General features: G+C 34.4%; 1 protein-coding gene across 1 annotated transcript in view; it reads left to right on the plus strand.

Annotated features, from left to right (window-relative positions):
* LOC122050233 (pentatricopeptide repeat-containing protein At1g06140, mitochondrial-like) overlaps positions 1-18,726 on the plus strand; it is a 30,096-nt gene extending 11,370 nt beyond the window's left edge. The window contains exon 2 of the mRNA XM_042611158.1: positions 18,053-18,726. Within this exon, the coding sequence (XP_042467092.1) occupies positions 18,053-18,726 (674 nt within the window). The remainder of the gene's footprint in view (positions 1-18,052) is intronic.
* The last annotated feature ends 306 nt before the right edge of the window (positions 18,727-19,032 follow it).

The raw sequence follows: 19,032 nt of genomic DNA on the forward strand, positions 1-19,032 counted from the left end.
CCTACTCAGTTTGTTGAATTTATATCAACTACTATTGTTATATTTATGTCACTTGCCTTCTAAGAGCTTAATGGCTTAAGTATGATTTAATACATCATGCACTATTGCATTGAGTTGCTTATGTTGATGCCCCTTTGAGGAAGTTGCAGATTCTCAAGTGCTAAAGAAACAAAGTTGCTTATTATAAGTTATAATTCAAGCATTTTCCTGGAATGGTTTCATTTTTCAACTAAAGGTTAACATGTTTCAATAGAGAATATGTTTTGGTGAATGCTCCAATATTATATGACTCTACAATTTATACCAAGGCAAAAGTACCTAACTACCTATACGTAGACTCTAACAAACATGTACATATGGATAATATAGATAACTAGGTTATCTCCCCAAGTGAGAAATTTGCTATTGGGATTGCATTTTGATGAGAAACCTGTATGGTCAAAAATTTTCAGGTAGAAATACAATTTTGATTAATTGTTTAAATATTTTGTTATAGTTTCACACTATTGTTTGTGTTAATATTTTTAGGTATTAGCTCATTGTTGATTGATTAGTTATAAAGAATGGACAAAGATTGGATGTCAAAGGATAGACTATCACGTGAATATGAGAATGGAGTTGAGTCTTTCTTGCAATTTGCAATGGAAAACACTAATGATCCGAATATGGGAATATCTTGCCCATGTGCAAAATGTGGCAATCTAAAGAAGAAAAATATACAAACTATCAGGGCACATATTGTAACGGTATAGATATGACATATCATACATGGATATGGCACGGCGAAAGATCTACGATAGGGATTTCACAAAATGAAAGTGACCAAGTAGGGCCAAATGAATATGTTCGTGAGGAACCAATAAATATGGTTCATGATGCATATGATAGTTATGCTGAGAATCCAACCCAATTCAATAAGCTTCTTGAAGATGCTGAGACACCTTTATATCCGGGATGCACTAAATTTACAAGGTTATCTGCAATTGTGAAATTATTCAACTTGAAGGCCAAATATAGTTGGAGTGATAAAAGTTTCACTGACCTACTCAGTTTGTTAGGAGAAATACTTCCAGATGACAATAAATTGCCTTTATCTCTGTATGATGCAAAGAAAAGCTTATCTGCATTAGGGATGGATTATGTAAAAATTCACGCTTGTCCTAATGATTGTATCTTATACCGGAAGGAGTATGAGGATTTAACTAATTGCCCTACTTGCGGGATGTCAAGGTGGAAGTTGGGAACAAACAAATGATCAATGAAGGGCTTACTGCCAAGGTTTTGTGGTACTTCCCCCCTATTCCAAGATTTCAAAGAATGTTTCGGAATAAAGAGATATCTAAGGAGTTGACTTGGCATGCCGAAAAAAGACTTTGTGATGGATATTTACGTCATCCAGCTGATACACCTTCTTGGAAAATAGTTGATCGCAAATGGCCAGATTTTGGTTTTGAGGCAAGAAATCTCAGATTGGCTATATCAGCTGATGGGATGAATCCTCATGGTTTAATGAGTTCTGCATATAGTTGTTGGCCAGTTTTAATGATTACTTATAATCTTCCTCCATGGTTGTGTATGAAGAGAAAATTTATGATGCTCACATTGTTAATTTCTGGTCCCAAACAGCCGGGAAATGATATTGATGTTTACTTAGCACCTCTAATTGATGACTTAAAATGCTTATGGGATATAGGTGTCGAAGCATATGATGCATATCGCCAAGAAACTTTTATGCTTAGGGCTATCTTATTATGGACGATCAATGATTTTCCTGCATATGGGAACATGTCAGGATGCATTGTGAAAGGATATCATGCATGTCCTATTTGTGGTGAAGATACCTATTCAACAAGGTTGAAGCATAGTAGGAAAATGTCTTATACAGGTCATAGAAGGTTTCTACCTGCAACTCATCCTTATCGAAGGCAACGGAAGGCATTTAATGGGAACCAAGAATTTAACCCTGCTCCAAAACCATTAAGTGGCGATGAAGTTTTTGAAAGAGTTGAAAGAATTAATTGTCATTGGGGAAAAATGAGTAGAAAGTCTCAGTCGAATGATGATGTAAAATCATGCTGGAAAAAAAAATCAATTTTCTTTGAACTTCAGTATTGGAAACATCTATACATTCGACATGTTCTTGATGTGATGCACATTGAAAAGAATATTTGTGAAAGTCTTATCGGAACGTTACTTGATATTCCAGGAAAAACAAAGGATGGAGTAGCAGCGAGATTAGACCTTTTGGAAATGAATGTCAGGACAGATTTGGCACCAAGGATGGGGGAGAAGAAAACATTTTTGCCAGCAGCCTGTTATACACTTAGTAAGGATGAGAAAAGGAAAATTTTGAATTCTTTGTTTGGAATACAACTTCCATCATGTTACTCATCTAATGTTAAAAACCTAGTGTCGTTGAAGGACTTAAAACTTATTGGCCTTAAGTCACACGACTACCATGCTTTAATGCAACAATTGCTTCCTGTGGCGATACGTGGTGTTTTGCCCAAACATGTTAGAGACACTATCACTCGCTTGTGTTTCTTCTTCAATGTGTTATGTAATAAAGTGATAGATGTTTCAAGGATGGATGATATGCAAAGAGAGATTGTGACAATATTGTGTTTACTTGAAAAGTATTTCCCCCCTTCATTTTTTGATATAATGATTCATTTAAGTGTTCATCTTGTGCGGGAGGTGAAACTGTGTGGACCGGTTTGGTATAGGTATATGCATCCATTTGAAAGATACATGAAGATTTTGAAAGGTTATGTGCGAAATCGCAATCGACCTGAAGGGTGTATGGCTGAATCTTATATTGCTGAAGAGGCTGTTGAATTTTGCTCAGACTATCTGTCTAGTGTGCACACAATTGGGATCCCATCAAGTCATCGACAAATAGAACTTACTAAGCCTTTATCAGGTGCAGTAGTCTACTCCACTACTCACGATGAGTTGACGCAAGCACATCGTTATGTATTGGCAAATGATGCTGAGATTGATCTCTATATCGAGTAATGTATCTAACTTATTAATATTTTAATGTGGTTTGCTTACATTCTGTTGGTTTATTTATACCAAATAATTTGATTAGGGAACACATGACGTATTTGAATGCAAGATTTCCTCGTAAGGCTAAGTCCAAGAAGTGGTTACAAGATGAGCATAATCGAACGTTTATTACTTGGTTGCGTGATCGTGTAAGTTTCTTTAGTATTACATATTGGCATACATTCATTTTCATATTTATGCATAATTAAAATTTTATTGCATAAAAAATTTAGGTTGCTGATGTAGTTGACCATTCCACTCATCAAGTTTCAGAAAGATTGATGTGGATAGCTCGCGGGCCTAACAAGCAAGTACTAAAATACTCTAGCTATTTGATTGATGGGGTTACTTATGCTACAAAAGAGCGTGATGCTATACGAGTTGTTCAAAACTCCGGAGTCAGCTTAGTTGCAAAGACAATGCAAGTTGCAAGTGCAAAGGATAAAAATCCTATTGTGTCAGATATGGTTTTTTATGGAGTTATAGAAGAAATATGGGTAGTTGATTACCATAAATTTCAACTTCCAATGTTTAAATGTAATTGGGTGGAGCATAATAACGGCATTAAAGTAGATGATCTTGGTTTCACATTGGTAAACCTCAATAGACTTGGATTCAAATATGACGCTTTTATCCTGGCAAGCCAAGCAAAGCAAGTATTTTACATTGAAGATCCTAAAGATCCTTTATGGAGTGTTGTACTTACAACACCAAACAGAGACTACTTTGAATACCTAAAGGGCGAAGAGTTAGAGGACACTGCTATCCACTATCAATGTTTTAGTAGGGGGTTACCATCAATGGATATTGACGGAGAAGATGATAATGAACCACCATGTATTCGTGAAGACTGTGATGGAAGTTGGATTGACAATATTTAATTGCTGAATTTTTGCTTTTGAATATAAGTGTGTAAACAATTTACCTATGAGGATGAATTTGTGGACAATATTAATATGTTATATTCCTCACTTTAATTCGAATCAGATATGTTGTGATGTTGCTGCAAGTTTCTGCTTTTATCTTTTATTTTTTTTCATACTGTTGTGAATTTGTTGGTGTAAATATATCATCTTGCTGTGAGTTTATGCATGTTTCTAACTAAACTTATGTTGATCAGTCTAAGTTGTTACAGATCAATGGATTCTACTAGAAAGAGTAAGAGAATAGGGCAACTTGCAAAGTTGGACAAGGGTAAAGAAGTCATTACAGCTGCCCGTGAAGAGAGTTGCGAGGGTGATAAAGTGTTGGATTCCAAAGACACTATCTCCTCAAGAACTTCTAGAGGTCGCACACAGTTGGATAAGATTACAAAGCAAAGAATGCAAGGTATTAGAAATGAGGTGTCATTCAATAATTTTGGACAACCGATAGGATCAGCTCTTGTAGCCATGCAAAGTTACATTGGTGTCTTGGCTCGGCAAAAGGTTAATATTAAATACAAGACATGGAAGCAAGTCCCAATTGCTGTCAAAGAATTAATATGGGAATCAGTCAATGTAAGTAAGTTAGCATGTTTTAACAATTATAATATTTCACTACTAATGATAGATATATTTTATGTTTGTCTTAATTAATCTTATTAATGTTTTCCACTTATTTGATGTACAGTTGATTTATAATGTTGACTCAAAGTGGAAAAAGGGATGTTTGAGGTCTACAAACAGTAAGTGGAGGCAATACAAGACCCATCTCACCCAAAAATTTATTTTAAGCAGGCGTGACAAACCTGAGGAGTTGAATGAGCCACCTGTTGGCTTTGAAATTACAAGAGAAGATTGGCGTGCGTTTGTCATTAGTCGCATTTTTGAAGATTTCATTGTAAGATTCTAAATTTTTTCTTTTGAAACTATTCGATCATAATTCATTATGTATTATTCAAATTTGATATGTCGGCTGTTTGAAATAACTAGAAACTCAGTGATCAACAAAAAGAGCGAAGGAAAAAAAATAGATATCCTCATCGACTCTCACGCAAAGGGTATGCACGCTTTGCTGAAGAAATTGTAAGTATTTTTAAAATATATTTCCTCTAAGAACCCTCTAATTGATTCACATTAAATTATTTCACATTTGTTATTTGATTTTTCTTTGTTGTAGGGGACTGAATTATGTGATGATAATGACATCAATAGAGCTATTATGTGGAAGAAAGGACGCGCCAACAAAGGAGGAGAGTTTGAAGGTGAAGATTTGGTGGACACAGTACACAAGATTGTAAGTAAATTTTCATGTTCTTCTGATAATGACTTCAATATATCTTCTAGTTTTCGAGAGTAAAGTTGCATGCATGCATACCCTTTGCGTGAGGAAGCCAAGGCAAGCAGTGCAATGAGGAGGAGTTTAACAGCCATTCCTTGCATAGCTTGAATTCTCAGTACTAGAGCATGTATTGAGGAAGTAAATGGTGAATGAATGCATTGAGAGCTTAGAGGTGACGGGTTTATATAGAACAGATGTGGATTTACTAGGTATCTAGGTTTGAAATGTTCTTACTTGGAGAAGAGATCAAGTCGAAAAGTCTATTACATGCAGTGGTTTCCTTTTGCTGCAATCAATTAATGGTGAATGCATTGAGAACTTAGAGGTGATAGCTAGAGTTTCTATAGAACAGATGCAGATAAATCAACCAGGTTTGAAACGTTCTTGGCAGTAAGCAATTTGTAAGCTTTAGTAACCCAAGGGCCAGTAAAGTTGTTCCCCAGACCACTGCTCTGAAGCTTCTATTATGTTTTCCCACTTGATTGGTGACAAATAAAGCTCCTTGTCTCCTTGAGCATTCTCTTTGTGCTGTTTTAGTTTGAATTAAAGCATAAGATTCATGAATCGAAACTTGAGAGGTTGGGAACAACTTTACTTTTGATTATTCTTTCCTGCAACTCCAGACAATTAGCTTCAATTATGTGGTGGTCCTCTCTTTATGGGTTTGTGTAGTGAAAATTTATTAAAATTTTGTCATTTTATTAAACTTGTAGTCAATTGCTCAATCAAATATGTGCCTTTTTTAGAACTGTGCAGAAGTAAATATATGATTGAATGCCAAAAAAGGAAAAAATATTTCAAAGTCAACTTCATATTTGTTCAATATGACTTACTAAGCACTTGACTTGAGCTATCACGGGAAGAACCGGCCTGGACATCAGTATTTTTTAAACCAATATTGCATATCCTTGGTAATTATCCTTGGTAAAGTACTGATAATTCTTTTTAATGTTGCATTACAGGATGAATATATACAGCAAAAGAGGGAGGGTAAGCTGCAATGCGAAGGAGCAAAAGAGGATATTCTTACCAAGGCACTTGAAACTCAGGAATATTCTGGGCGTGTCCGGGGTATCGGAGGTCATATCAACCCAACAATCTATTTCAATGTTGGTAGAACAAGGAAGAAATATGATGTTACCCTAGATATAATCGCTGAGCATAAAAGGGAGCTGAAGGAGGCGAAGATGTACGCATCCAAAAACTTGAAGCATTAATGCATAAAAGGGGTGCATGGGACAATTCAATTGATGACAAAGGCAGTTGCTCGGTGAAGTTTCATCAGAAGAATATTGAAGAAGATGACGTACAGATTGTGGGTAAAGACGAAGTTTTACAGGTAAAATACAAGTTATAGTGATATTCATTATTATTATAGCATTATAAACTAAATATAATCAACATGTTTTTTTTTTAATATTTTAGGGTCAATCAGTTGCATTGACATTGGAATCTTGCTCAAATATTGCTGCATATGGTACAATTGTTTGTTTCAATGACATGGAAAAAATGCTTCATGGTATTCCATTTCCCAAGAATTGCATTCGAATCTCCATTGATCAAGAAGTGGACAAATCCGCTCCTTTGCCATATCCAATTCCAAGTGAATGTGAAGTAATTGGTGATGCCATAGGAACTGTTGTGGCTTGGCCTGAACAGCAGATTGTGAAGCAAGATGAGGTATATGAGATATTATATTTCTAATTATATTGTCACTTTATTATTATATTTCTAATTATATTGCCACTTTATTATTATTCAACCTAGCTATCTAACTTGTTTATATTTGAAATTATTAGAAGCCTAGAAGGAAGAAGTTTGAACGAAAAAAATCAAAACCTACTTTGTCAACAAGTGTCCCAAGAGCATTACATATGTTATATTGTTACAGTAAGCATGCTCTAGATGGAGGAAAATGTATATCAATGTGCTTAGATAATGAAGTGTTTGATGAAGATTGTGAACTTTTTCTTGACCTTGAGGACATCAATTCTTTGTATCATTTGGAGTCAATTTCAGGAAATTTGATCGTTGCCTACATATGGTAAGTAAGTTTATTTAAGCAATTTCAACAACTTTTTCATCACATGTTTGCTTCCCAATTTTAGCAACTTATTATGGTTTATTGTTACAATTTCACCAACTTATTATGAGTGATCATTATTTTTTAATCCACATGATTGTTTTGTATCTAAATTTTATTATTTAGTATCTAAATATTATTTTCTCAGTTGCAACTGCATTGCTTTACTTATGCTGGGAAATTACTGCATTGCTTTATGTTTGTTGGGAAATTCTAATATCTAGCAAGACAGAAAATCCCTGATTTGAACTGCAAGAAGTTTACTAATATTGTTGTGTGAACAAGTTTACTCTTGAAAAATTCAACTTCTAGTAATTTTCTCATACCATGTTATTCTCATTAAGTTAATAGTTCATCATTTCTATTGAGAGGTTTACTAATATCAATTGATGTGGTACACTTTACATAAATATAGCTCATTCATTTTCAACCGGCCCTTAATGTTTGCCTTCTGCCATTTGTTCTTCTAGACAGGAAGTACTTTGCTCATATCTTTTTTCTTGTATATTTTTAAGTATCTTAAATGTGCTTGTCCTCAAGAAATAAAAGAATTTGCATGTATACATTTCTGGTATGTTTAATATGCAAGACTGTTCATAGTAAGTTCTCATGTATGGATGTTACTATCATCAACCATAACTTAGTGTTATGAGTGATCATTATTTTTTCCAACTTATTATGAGTGTTTTGTATCTAAATTTTATTATTTAGTATCTAAATATTTTTTTCTTTGCAATGATAGGTGTCTGTATAAAAAGATGGTGAAAGATACCAAGACAAAGAAATTCAGATTTATGAATCCTCACAAACTCCCATATCTGGCAAAAACGGCACAAGACAAATCAGTTAAGCTTGAAACCCTGAATCAAAGGGCAACTCTTTTAGCAGATAAGCTGACAAGTGCATCAACAGATCAACTAGTGTTAGTGCCATGTAATGTCGGGTAAGCAAGAAGTAAAACATCACTTTCAATTGCTTCCTTTCGATAATTTATTCAATTTTATGATCTAATCCTATGTATTTGCCTAGTTTCCATTGGAATCTTAGTGTTATTGAACCTTACAAGGATGCTATTTACCTGCTGGATTCCCTAAGTTGCCGCATTCGCGATGATGATTCAAAATACGTAATGGAAATGTGAGTTCAGATTTCTTTTAGTAAATATTTATTATAATAAAAATCTTATTTAACAAATATTCTTAACGTATGAAGGGCCTTAAAATTGTTTAATTCAACCAAGGGAAGGAAAGGTAGGAAAAATGTTAAGTGGGAAGTAGTTAAGGTATGTGTACTTTTGTTTAACATATATTGTAATGTGTATAATTTTCATTAACAATTTGACTCTAATTACTATATATAGGCTCCTCAACAACCGGATGCGAAACAATGTGATTTTTTTGTGATGCGATTTATGAGAGAAATTATTGAAGAAGTTGAGACTATTGAGAGAGATTCACTGCAATCAATAGTAACATTATTTAGCTTATCTCAAATTATTTGACATAAACTATTTAAAATTGCAAAGTGATCAGTGTTGATTATTTTTTCCATTAACATAAATTGTGTATGCTCACAGTTCACAAAAATAGGGTACTCTCGTGAACAAATTGATGAGGTTCGGTCCGAGTTGGCGGAGTGCATACAAGATCATATTTATGAATAGGTATGGAATGATAGTTGCCATAATTCTATTTAGATTTAAGTTCATGGAATGGTGATTTTTTTTGGTGGAATCATAGTTAATGCCAATTTTTTTGATGCAATGCATAGTTACCAGATCGACCTTGAGCAGTTGACCCCAAAGAAAAGTTGTCACTGAAGTTTAAAAACTTGTGAAAATTTTTAGTGAATGATGATGTTTTGTGAATGATGATGTTTTGGAAAAATTGTCACTTAGGTGAAAGGATGTTTTTTGGATTAATATGCAAGTACAAAGCACTGTATTATATGTTATTCTGTAAAGTTCTGTCAGTGTAAATTATCTAGTTTCATTATCTAGCTTTTGTTCCACTATTGGGTTTGTTTTTCTAATAATTACTCGTGCAGCAAAATACTGAGCAAGAAGCTGTAGATCTTATAATCAGGTAAAGTAGAAAAAGTTAACTACTTCATTATGCTTTCATCTTAGTATTTGTATATTTGATTTGTCTTCTTTGAACCAGCTTCAAGTCAAAAAGCCAGATCCTCTAGATAGCTGTTAAAAATAAGGTATTATTTGGTTTGTCAGTGATCTTAATATTTGGTAATATTTGGTCTTTGATGCTCACGACAGAGTTCCAACGCTACATGATTACCTTGTTCAAGCAGATTGCTCGCTGCCTCAGTAGCTCGCATTTTCAGGTTTGTTTCATCATTGATATTCCTTCTTTTTAGTGTTCTATATTAAAAGGAAATACTAACTGTCGATGAGATTGTTATCCTCTTGCTTGAACATGAACCAAAGTATATAAATTTGACCTTTTGATCTGAAAGTATAAAAAAAAGTTAATTGGATACTAGTTTTTTATTTTTTTTTTGCAATTGCATTTGTTGTATTTTCATATGTTTCTCAGTGAACTTCTAAACAATTCTTTTTTCATTAATTTATTAAGGCTTATTATAAGTTTCAGTTTGATGGTGCAAATTGTTTTCTTTTGTAATCCATCTGTTTCTTCTTTGGTTTAGGAAAGTTGAAGTGAATCCCTTGATAGCTGTTTCATAGGTTTGTTCCATTATTTTCCAGTACGTACTGGAATCACTATCAATAGCCCTCAAGGACTGTTTACAACCTTGCAATCAAATTAATTGGACTTATAATCTAATGTATGGTCATCTGGAGCATGAATATTGGAGGATTCATGAATGACTCTTCGGATGATGAATGTATGTCATTTAATATTGGTTCATGTATTTATTTAGATACATCTTGAGTATTTCCTATAAATACCCTATGTATTTAACAATTCAAAGATGAAGAAAATCAGAAGTAGTTGAACACTAACACTTGGACGCCAACATTTTTGAGTTGGCGCCTAGATTTGACCATCTAACAGACACGGCTAAAGGATCAACTTCTATGAACACCCTTAATAACTTATACAGATATTTGTGAACAATTAGGTTGGTGGCTATCATTTATCCTCCCTTTTTGTTGTTTTTTCCATGTACCCAATGCAGCTTTCATTTCAAAGGTTCCAAGCTGATGAACAAGGATGGGTGGACACAATCAAGTCAGTGCGATTTGGAGGAGCTGTCAGGATTAGTACCATGGATTGGCTTGGGCAATCTCAATATTTGCGTCAAACTGTCTTTTGGCCTTCCCTATCATCTGCAGTATCCGAGGTATACTATGCACATTTACCGTGAATTTTCCTTATTGAGCTTGGGCTAGTGACGGTTATGAATGTATTTTATTTCAAGAACCGTATAAGCAAGTGTTCGTGCATCTAGTTTTATAACAATGCACTTCGTATCTTTGATCTAAAAAGCTTCTGAAACAAGTCATCTTCTCCAAGCATGCCCTGGTCAACATGCTAGTCACCTACTGGAGTCATTTCCTCGATGGCACGGATGAATACCTGAAATCCATCCTCTACTCCACCATTCTTTGCCACTCCTCAAGCCGAAACAACTGCAAAGGTAGAGTCAACATCAAGTATTACATTGTGCCTGGCTACAAGAAGACCGGGGCCGCAAAATCCAATAAAGACAGGTCAAACATCAAGTAGCATTTTGTAACTTATTCCTCTTAGGTTATATGCTTGGTTAATATATATGCTTAGAACTTGTAAAGACAGGTCAAACATTAATATGCTTGGTTAATATATCCATCTACGGCACTCCCGCTTTTTCCTCTAAATATGATTTTCATTTAGCATAGAACTAATGCCAATTTTTATTTTGATGCAGTGTTTAAAGAGCTTGAGTAGAAGTTGGCCCTAAAGAAAACTTGTCGATTATGATATAAACACACTTACGGTATGAATTACATGTATATATAACATTGACATATTATTTAGTACGAGATTTACATGTATGAAAGTTTTCATACAAAATTTCTTGATTGCCTACAACCCCAGGTGTGCTGATGACAAGTTGAAGAAGATGGCTCTAAGAGTGATAGCTGAAAGCCTTTCAGAAGAAGAGATTGCTGGACTTAAAGAAGCAATTCCATGCGATGGACACCAACAACAGCGGTTAGTCAATGATGAGGTTTTGTAAAACTTGTGTGTTTGAAAAATTATTGTCATGAAGTTAAGGATAACTTGTATGATACAAATTTAATTTGTGGATCAATATGTATACATTTTGTTTGTATAATATAAAGTTTTATTTATTTGTTAAATAGTCTTATTATAAAAATGATTGTGGTTGTGGATATTCAATTATATGTAAATTTTGAGTATTTTTTATAATTTTTGCTATTTAATTAAGAAAAACTATTTTTATAAATTTAAAAAGACAACGTTTTTAAGTAATAAAAGACAACGCTTAAAAAACAATGTCTTTGAGACCAACCACAACGCTTTTAAAGCGTTGTCTTTGATATGTGCATTTTTACAACAGCATCTTTAACAACGCTTTTTAAGAACGAATAGACAACGCTTAAAAAGCGTTGTCTTTGTGACCAACCACAACGCTTTTAAAGCGTTGTCTTTGATATGTGCATTTTTACAACAGCATCTATAACAACGCTTTTTAAGAACGAAAAGACAACGCTTAAAAAGCGTTGTCTTTGTGACCAACCACAACGCTTTTAAAGCGTTGTCTTTGATATGACTTTCTACAACACCATCTACAACATCACTTTTTAAGTACATACGACAACGCCAAAAAAGCGTTGTTGTTTAGCTTTTTTCTTGTAGTGAAAGGTTTCTTACCTTTTAGGCATGGAATAGCTCTATCTAAAGAGATGTCTCCTAAGACATCAAAGGAGATAGAAGACATGAAAGCAGTTCCTTATGCCTCGGCTGTAGGAAGCCTTATGTATGCAATGCTATGTACGAGACCTGATATTTGTTTTGCCATGGGCATGGTCAGCAGATATCAGAGTAACCTTGGACAAGGACATTGGACTGTGGTAAAGCATATATTAAAGTACCTGAGAAGGACTAGAGATTATATGCTAGTTTACCAAGCAGACGATTTGCTCCCTGTGGGTTACACGGATTCAGATTTCCAATCAGATAGGGACAACAGTAAGTCTACATCAGGCTATGTGTTTACTTTAGGAGGTGGAGCCATTTCATGGAGGAGTGTTAAGCAGAAATACGTTTCGGACTCAACCATGGAAGCTGAGTATGTAACAGCCTCTGAGGCAGCTAAAGAAGCAGTATGACTCAGGAACTTTCTAATGGGCTTAGATGTGATTCCTGGTTTGCCCAAAATCACCACAATTTATTGTGATAATAGTGGAGCAGTTGCAAACTCGAAGGAACCATGAGCTCATAAGGCAAGTAAACATATAGAGCGCAAGTACCACCTGATACGAGATATCGTGAAGCGAGGAGAAGTTGTCATCACCAAGATTGCATCAGCGGATAACCTGGCAGATCCTTTCACTAAGGCCCTTCCGGCGAAAGCTTTCGATCGGCATGTGGAGGGAATGGAAATCAGATGTATGGTAGAAGATATGGCAGCTTAGTCATTAGTATAAGTGGGAGATTGTTGGAGTGTATACTGAAAGCCTAAGCTTTTGTAAACATTTATGTTAAATAAAGAGTCACATTTGGTCAATTTATCTACATTTGTTTGTAGTTGTTCAATTAATTTATATTGTAGATAACATAATATGTGCTGTCACATATAGAAGATGATGTTATCAGTACCTTATAAATTATAAATAGTAGCTCACGACCAAAATGGAAAGGAACAAATCATTGGAAGGTCGTAGTGTAATTAGGAATTAGTTTATCTTGACTATATAATTACACTAGTACACTTAGAGTGTATTGAATAGGACCATTTGATGTTGTTTCTTTTATACTGACTTTATAAAGGAACATATATCTCAGTTATTATGGAAGTGTGTGCTCTTAATCCTAATATAATAACAAGCACATATATTTGATATTTATTTCTTTAATTTATCAATGGGTGAGATTTAGTTCGATGAATCAATAAACCCGATAAGTTGGGAAATGATATCACTTATAGTGTGTGTTGTTGATTATAGAAGGAAACTGTGTCCTAGAGATACTAGGTTGATAATGTCCCCAAGAGGAGCTCATAAGGATTGTCATGTTAAACCCTGCAGGTGGACTTAGTCCGACATGACGATAAGGTTGAGTGGTACTACTCTTGTACTAAGATATTAATTAAATGAGTTGTCAGTAACTCACTTAATTAGTGGACATTCGATATCTTAAACACAGGGAGACTAACACACTCATAATAAGAAGGAGCCCAAAAATGTAATTTGGGATTGGTGCGGTAGTTCAATAATAGTTCTCTAGTGGAATGAATTATTATTGATAAAATTAAGTTGTGTGTTCGGGGCGAACACGGGATGTTTAATTTTATCGGGAGACCAAAACCAATTCCTCCTCTCGGTCCCTATCGTAGCCTCTTATTTATAGAGTACTATACCCACCTATACCCACCTTTTATACCCACCTAAAGGGGGCCGACCAAGCTAGCTTGGAATCAAGCTAGGGCCGCCCTAAGCATGGTTTAAGGTGGCCGGCCCTAGCTTGAACCCAAGCTAGAGGGGGCCGGCCATATTAAATTTAAAAGAATTTTAATTTTAATTTTTATTATGTGGAAGATATAATTTATTAAAGAGAATTAAAATTAAAATATTTCTCTTGTAAAGGATCTACAAAATATTAAAGAAAGAGATTAAATCTCTTTCCTTATTTGTAGATTGGTGAAATATTTTATTTTCTCTTTAAAAATTATTCACATGTTGAAAAATTAAAATTATAGAAATTTCTTTTTATCAACCATGAAGAGATTTTTGAAGAGAAATTTTATTTTTAAAATTTCCGGAAACAAATTAGGAAGTTTTAATTTGTTGATTAAAACTTGTCTAATTTATTCCTCCATGATGTGGCCGGCCATTATAGTTTAATTGGGAAATTTTATTTTATTTTTCTCAATTAAATCATGTCAAGGAAATTAAAGAAATTTTATTGTAATTAAATTTCCTAATTTACCAAGGCTAAGGAATATAAAAGAAGGGATGGAGGTGCCTTCATGAGACACAACCTCTATTATTTCTCTCCCTCTTTTCCTTGGTGTTGTGGCCGGTCATCATCCTCTCCCTCTCTTCCTCTTGTGGTGGCCGAATCCTTCATCTCCCTTGGAGCTCTTGTGGTGGTCGGATATTACTTGGAGAAGAAGAAGAAGAAGGAGAGAAAGCTTGCATCTCTTGGAGCTTGGTTGATGTTTTGTTCTTCATCCTTGGTAAAGCTTCCTTATTGTGGCCGAACCTAGCTAGGAGGAGAAGAAGGTGGTTGGTGTTTTCTCATCTCGGAAGATCGTTGCCCACACAACGTCCGAGGTTAGAAGAGGAATATGGTAGAAGATCAAGAGGTCTTTCTAAAAGGTATAACTAGTAATTTTTCTTTCCACATCATACTAGTTATTTTTGGAAATAATACCAAATACAAGAGGCTTACGATTCTAGTATTTCGAATATGTTTTTCGATGTTGTGTTCTTTTGTTTTATTTTTCCTTGTGATTTGATTGTTCTTTTTGGTTAACCTAAAGTTATTTTAGGAAATTAAATATTAGCTTTCCATAAAAGGTTTTGTCTAGTCGGTGGTGGTTGCTCCCATATCCAAGAAGGCCGTGTGCCTCGCCACGTCAGTACTGGGAACCAATTATGGGAATTAATATTTAATGGAATTAATAACTTAAGGTGATTTGGGTCGAACGTGTTAAGTTCCACAGGAGACCCAAGTCAAAACCTAAAAGAATGAATAGATTAAGTTTTGGATCAAACGTGTTAAGTTCCACAGGCAATCCAAAATTTAATTTAAAAGAACACATGGTAGCTAGAAAAAGGTTCAGACCTTTGTACAAAATTTTTATGCAGTGAAACCTCTAGGTTTTCCGAGTAGCAACCAACAGACCACACCAAGGAAGAAAAGAGAGAGGAACCAATAGAATATGTGCTATGAGGTGAGGCACCTCTACCCTCTCTTTTATAATACTTGGTCTTGGCAAATAAGGAAATTAAAATTCCCTTATGTTCCTTGCCATTGGCTAAAAAGGAAAATTTAATTAAAAATTCCTTTTAACCCTTATCATGGTCGGCCACCTCATGTGCTCCAAATAAGGCAAGTTTTAAACACAAAATTGTGGATGATTTCCAAATAGGGAAATTATCTTTAAAATTAAAATCTTCTTCTCAATCTACAAATAAGGAAAGATATCAAATCTTTTCTTAATCTTTTGTAGAAACTATAATAGGAAAGATTTAATTTTAAAACTCTCTTTTAAATCATGAACATGGTTACAAAAAAGGAAAGTTTTATCAAAAAATAAAATCTTCCTTTTAACTACAAATAAGGAAAGATTTCAAATCTTTCTCTTAATCTTTTGTAGCAAGCTATAAAAGGAAAGATTTAAATTTTAAACTCTCTTTTAAAACCATAGCTTCCACATAAGAAAGATTTAAAAAAAATAAAATCCTTTTATTATGATGTGGCCAACCACCTAAGCTTGGGCTCTAAGCTAGGGCCGACCACTACTTGAACCATCTAATGCTTAATGTGGTCGGCCCGTGCTTGGGTTTAAAGCTAAGCTTGGTCGGTCACCCTAAGATGGGTAAGAAGGTGGGTATGAGTGGGTATAATACTTTATAAATAAGAGGCTACGATAGAGACCGAGAGGAGGAATTGATTTTGGTCTCCCGATGAAATTAAGCTTCCCGTGTTCACCCCGAACACCCAACTTAATTTCATCAATAATAATTTATACCATTAAAGAATTATTATTGAACTATCGCACCAATCCCAAATTACATTTTGGGCTCCTTCTTATCATGAGTGTGTTAATCTCCCTGTATTTAAGATATAGAATGCCCACTAATTAAATGAGTTACTGACAACTTACTTAATTAATATCTAGTTCCAAGAGTAGTACCACTCAACCTTATCGTCATGTCGGACTAAGTCCACCTACAGGGTTTACATGACAATCCTTATGAGCTCCTCTTGGGGACATCATTAACCTAGATTACTAGGACACAGTTTCCTTCTATAATCAGCAACACACACTATAAATAATATCATATACCTACTTATCGGGCATGTTGATTTATCGAGCTAAATCTCACCCTTTGATAAGTCAAAGAAATAAATACTAAGTACACGTACTTGTTACTATATCGAGATTAAGAGCACACTCTTCCATAATAACAAAGGTCTTGTTCTTTTATTAAGTCAGTATAAAAAGAACTTATCTTAAATAGTCCTGCTCAATACACTCAGAGTGTACTAGTGTAATTTATCAGTCAAGATAAACTAATACCTAATTACACTACGACTATTCCAATGGTTTGTTCCTTTCCATCTCAGTCATGAGCTACTGTTTATAATTTATAAGGAATTGATAACATTATCTTCTGTGTGTGACACCACACACTATGTTATTTACAATATAAATTAATTGAACAACTACACTTAGCTTATAAATGTAGATATTTGACTAATATGATTCTTATTTCTAAGTAAATGTTTATACAAAAAGCTAGACTTTTAGTATACATTCCAACAAGTATGTTAGAAGAATTATTTTTTACGTTAAAATTAAAATTATATGAGTCAAGATTTGTTTGAGAGAGACCCGACTCAAGGCATTGGCCATTAATGCATATGCCGAGGGCCCCAATTTTATTAGGGTCTATTATTATTTTAAATAATAAATAAATTTCATTTAGATTTTGTTCCAGATTTGGCTTGCTTCGATTTAGTGCTAGTGCTTAATGGGCCCTAATGCCACGTCAGATTTTGCTGGCTTTCTATTGCTTTTTAGATTTTGCTGGCTTTCAATGCAACGACTTTGCTGGCCTCTAATGCAAATTTTGCTCCTTTCAATTCCCACAGTGCTCTTCAATTAATTACAATGACAACTACATTTAATTACATATTAATTATAATTATTATATTCTCTAGTCCTAAAATCATATATAGAGTTATCAAATAACTATATAAGACCTTACACCTAATGTCTGTTTTTTTTTCATCTCATTTTGTAATTAGTTGATCATCTACTCATTCTCTCATTAGTGCTCCATGTATTTTTTTCCCTCCCTCGTCATTAGTTTCTCTAAGAAGACATTCTTCTCCTATCTCACTCGGTAATATTTTTTTCGCTTTTTTTTTTCGTCGAAATATTTTTTATTATTTTGTATAAATGATAAATTTTATGAACTTAGATTATTAACAATTGTATGAAAATTTTCTTATATATTTATGTCGATAATAGTCAAATTTTGAAATATCATAAAATTAAAATTAAATTACATGACTTCAACTTTTAAATCTGATTTATTAAAAAAAATATTAAATCCGTCGTTGTCAAGTCTGAAAAAAATAAAAAAATTATTTTTTTAAAAAAATATTATTAAAAGTCTTTTTTTTTTTTTCTTTTTTTTTTTTTTTTTTTTTTTTGACCTAAGGCCTCGGGAAACTTTGAGACAGTCTGGTTTGAGATAAGTGAATTCAGAACCTAGCGAACGGAAGACCCCCACCGCTACCTTCGTCCACTTGTTCAAGGCATCCTCTAGAACCGTCACGCCCCTCCTCGAAGCTCAGAGTCGGCATTCCGTCGCACTCAAGGCTTCTCTTTTCTACGACGATGGAGTTCGTCTTGGCCTTCTGAATATCTACGCCAAATGCGGTTTTTTTTATACCGCCTGCAAGTTGTTCGACGAAATGCGAAATAGAAATGTTCTCTCGTGGACTATTCTTATCTCCAGCCACTCTCGTGTTGGAAAATTTGAAGACGGGATCAACGTTTTCGCCGACATGCTTGCTGATGGGGTCTCGCCAAACTGCGTTAGCCTGTCTATCGTTCTGAAGTACTGCATGGACTTCGTTGATCTCCCAAAGGGAAAAAGCATACATGGGAGGGCATTGAGGAACGGGATTAAGTTTGATGTCGCTTTGCAGAACTCCATTCTTGATTTATATGCAAAATATGGCACCTTGGCTTGCACGAAAAATGTTTTCCGATTGATGAGGGAGAAGGATGTTATATTGTTGAATATTATGATCGGTACATACCTACGAGATGGAGCTGTTGAAACAGCCATGAGTTATTCATGCCTTCACCCAATCAAGATGATTCGAGTTGGAACACAATCATTAATTGACAAATGGAGCATGGTTGTGGTGTGAGGGCCGATCCTCAATATTATGGTGGAGAAAGGACCACCTTTTGATCACTTCACTTTCACCTCAGCTTTAGTGTTAGCCAATAGATTACCCATGCTGAATTTAGGAAAAGAGCTTCCTTGTCTAATACTTAGAGTTGGATATAATGACAATGCATTTATTAGAACTGCACTTTTATATATGCATGCCAAATGTGGTGATTTGGAAGCTGTCCTTTCTTTAAAGGATAAATCTATCATGGGTCAGAATTGAATTATAATACATATATTTAATTAATATATGAAGATGATATTATTAAAATATTTTTAA

Source organism: Zingiber officinale, chromosome 3A, assembly GCF_018446385.1.
Source record: "Zingiber officinale cultivar Zhangliang chromosome 3A, Zo_v1.1, whole genome shotgun sequence".
Classification (NCBI taxonomy): domain Eukaryota; kingdom Viridiplantae; phylum Streptophyta; class Magnoliopsida; order Zingiberales; family Zingiberaceae; genus Zingiber; species Zingiber officinale.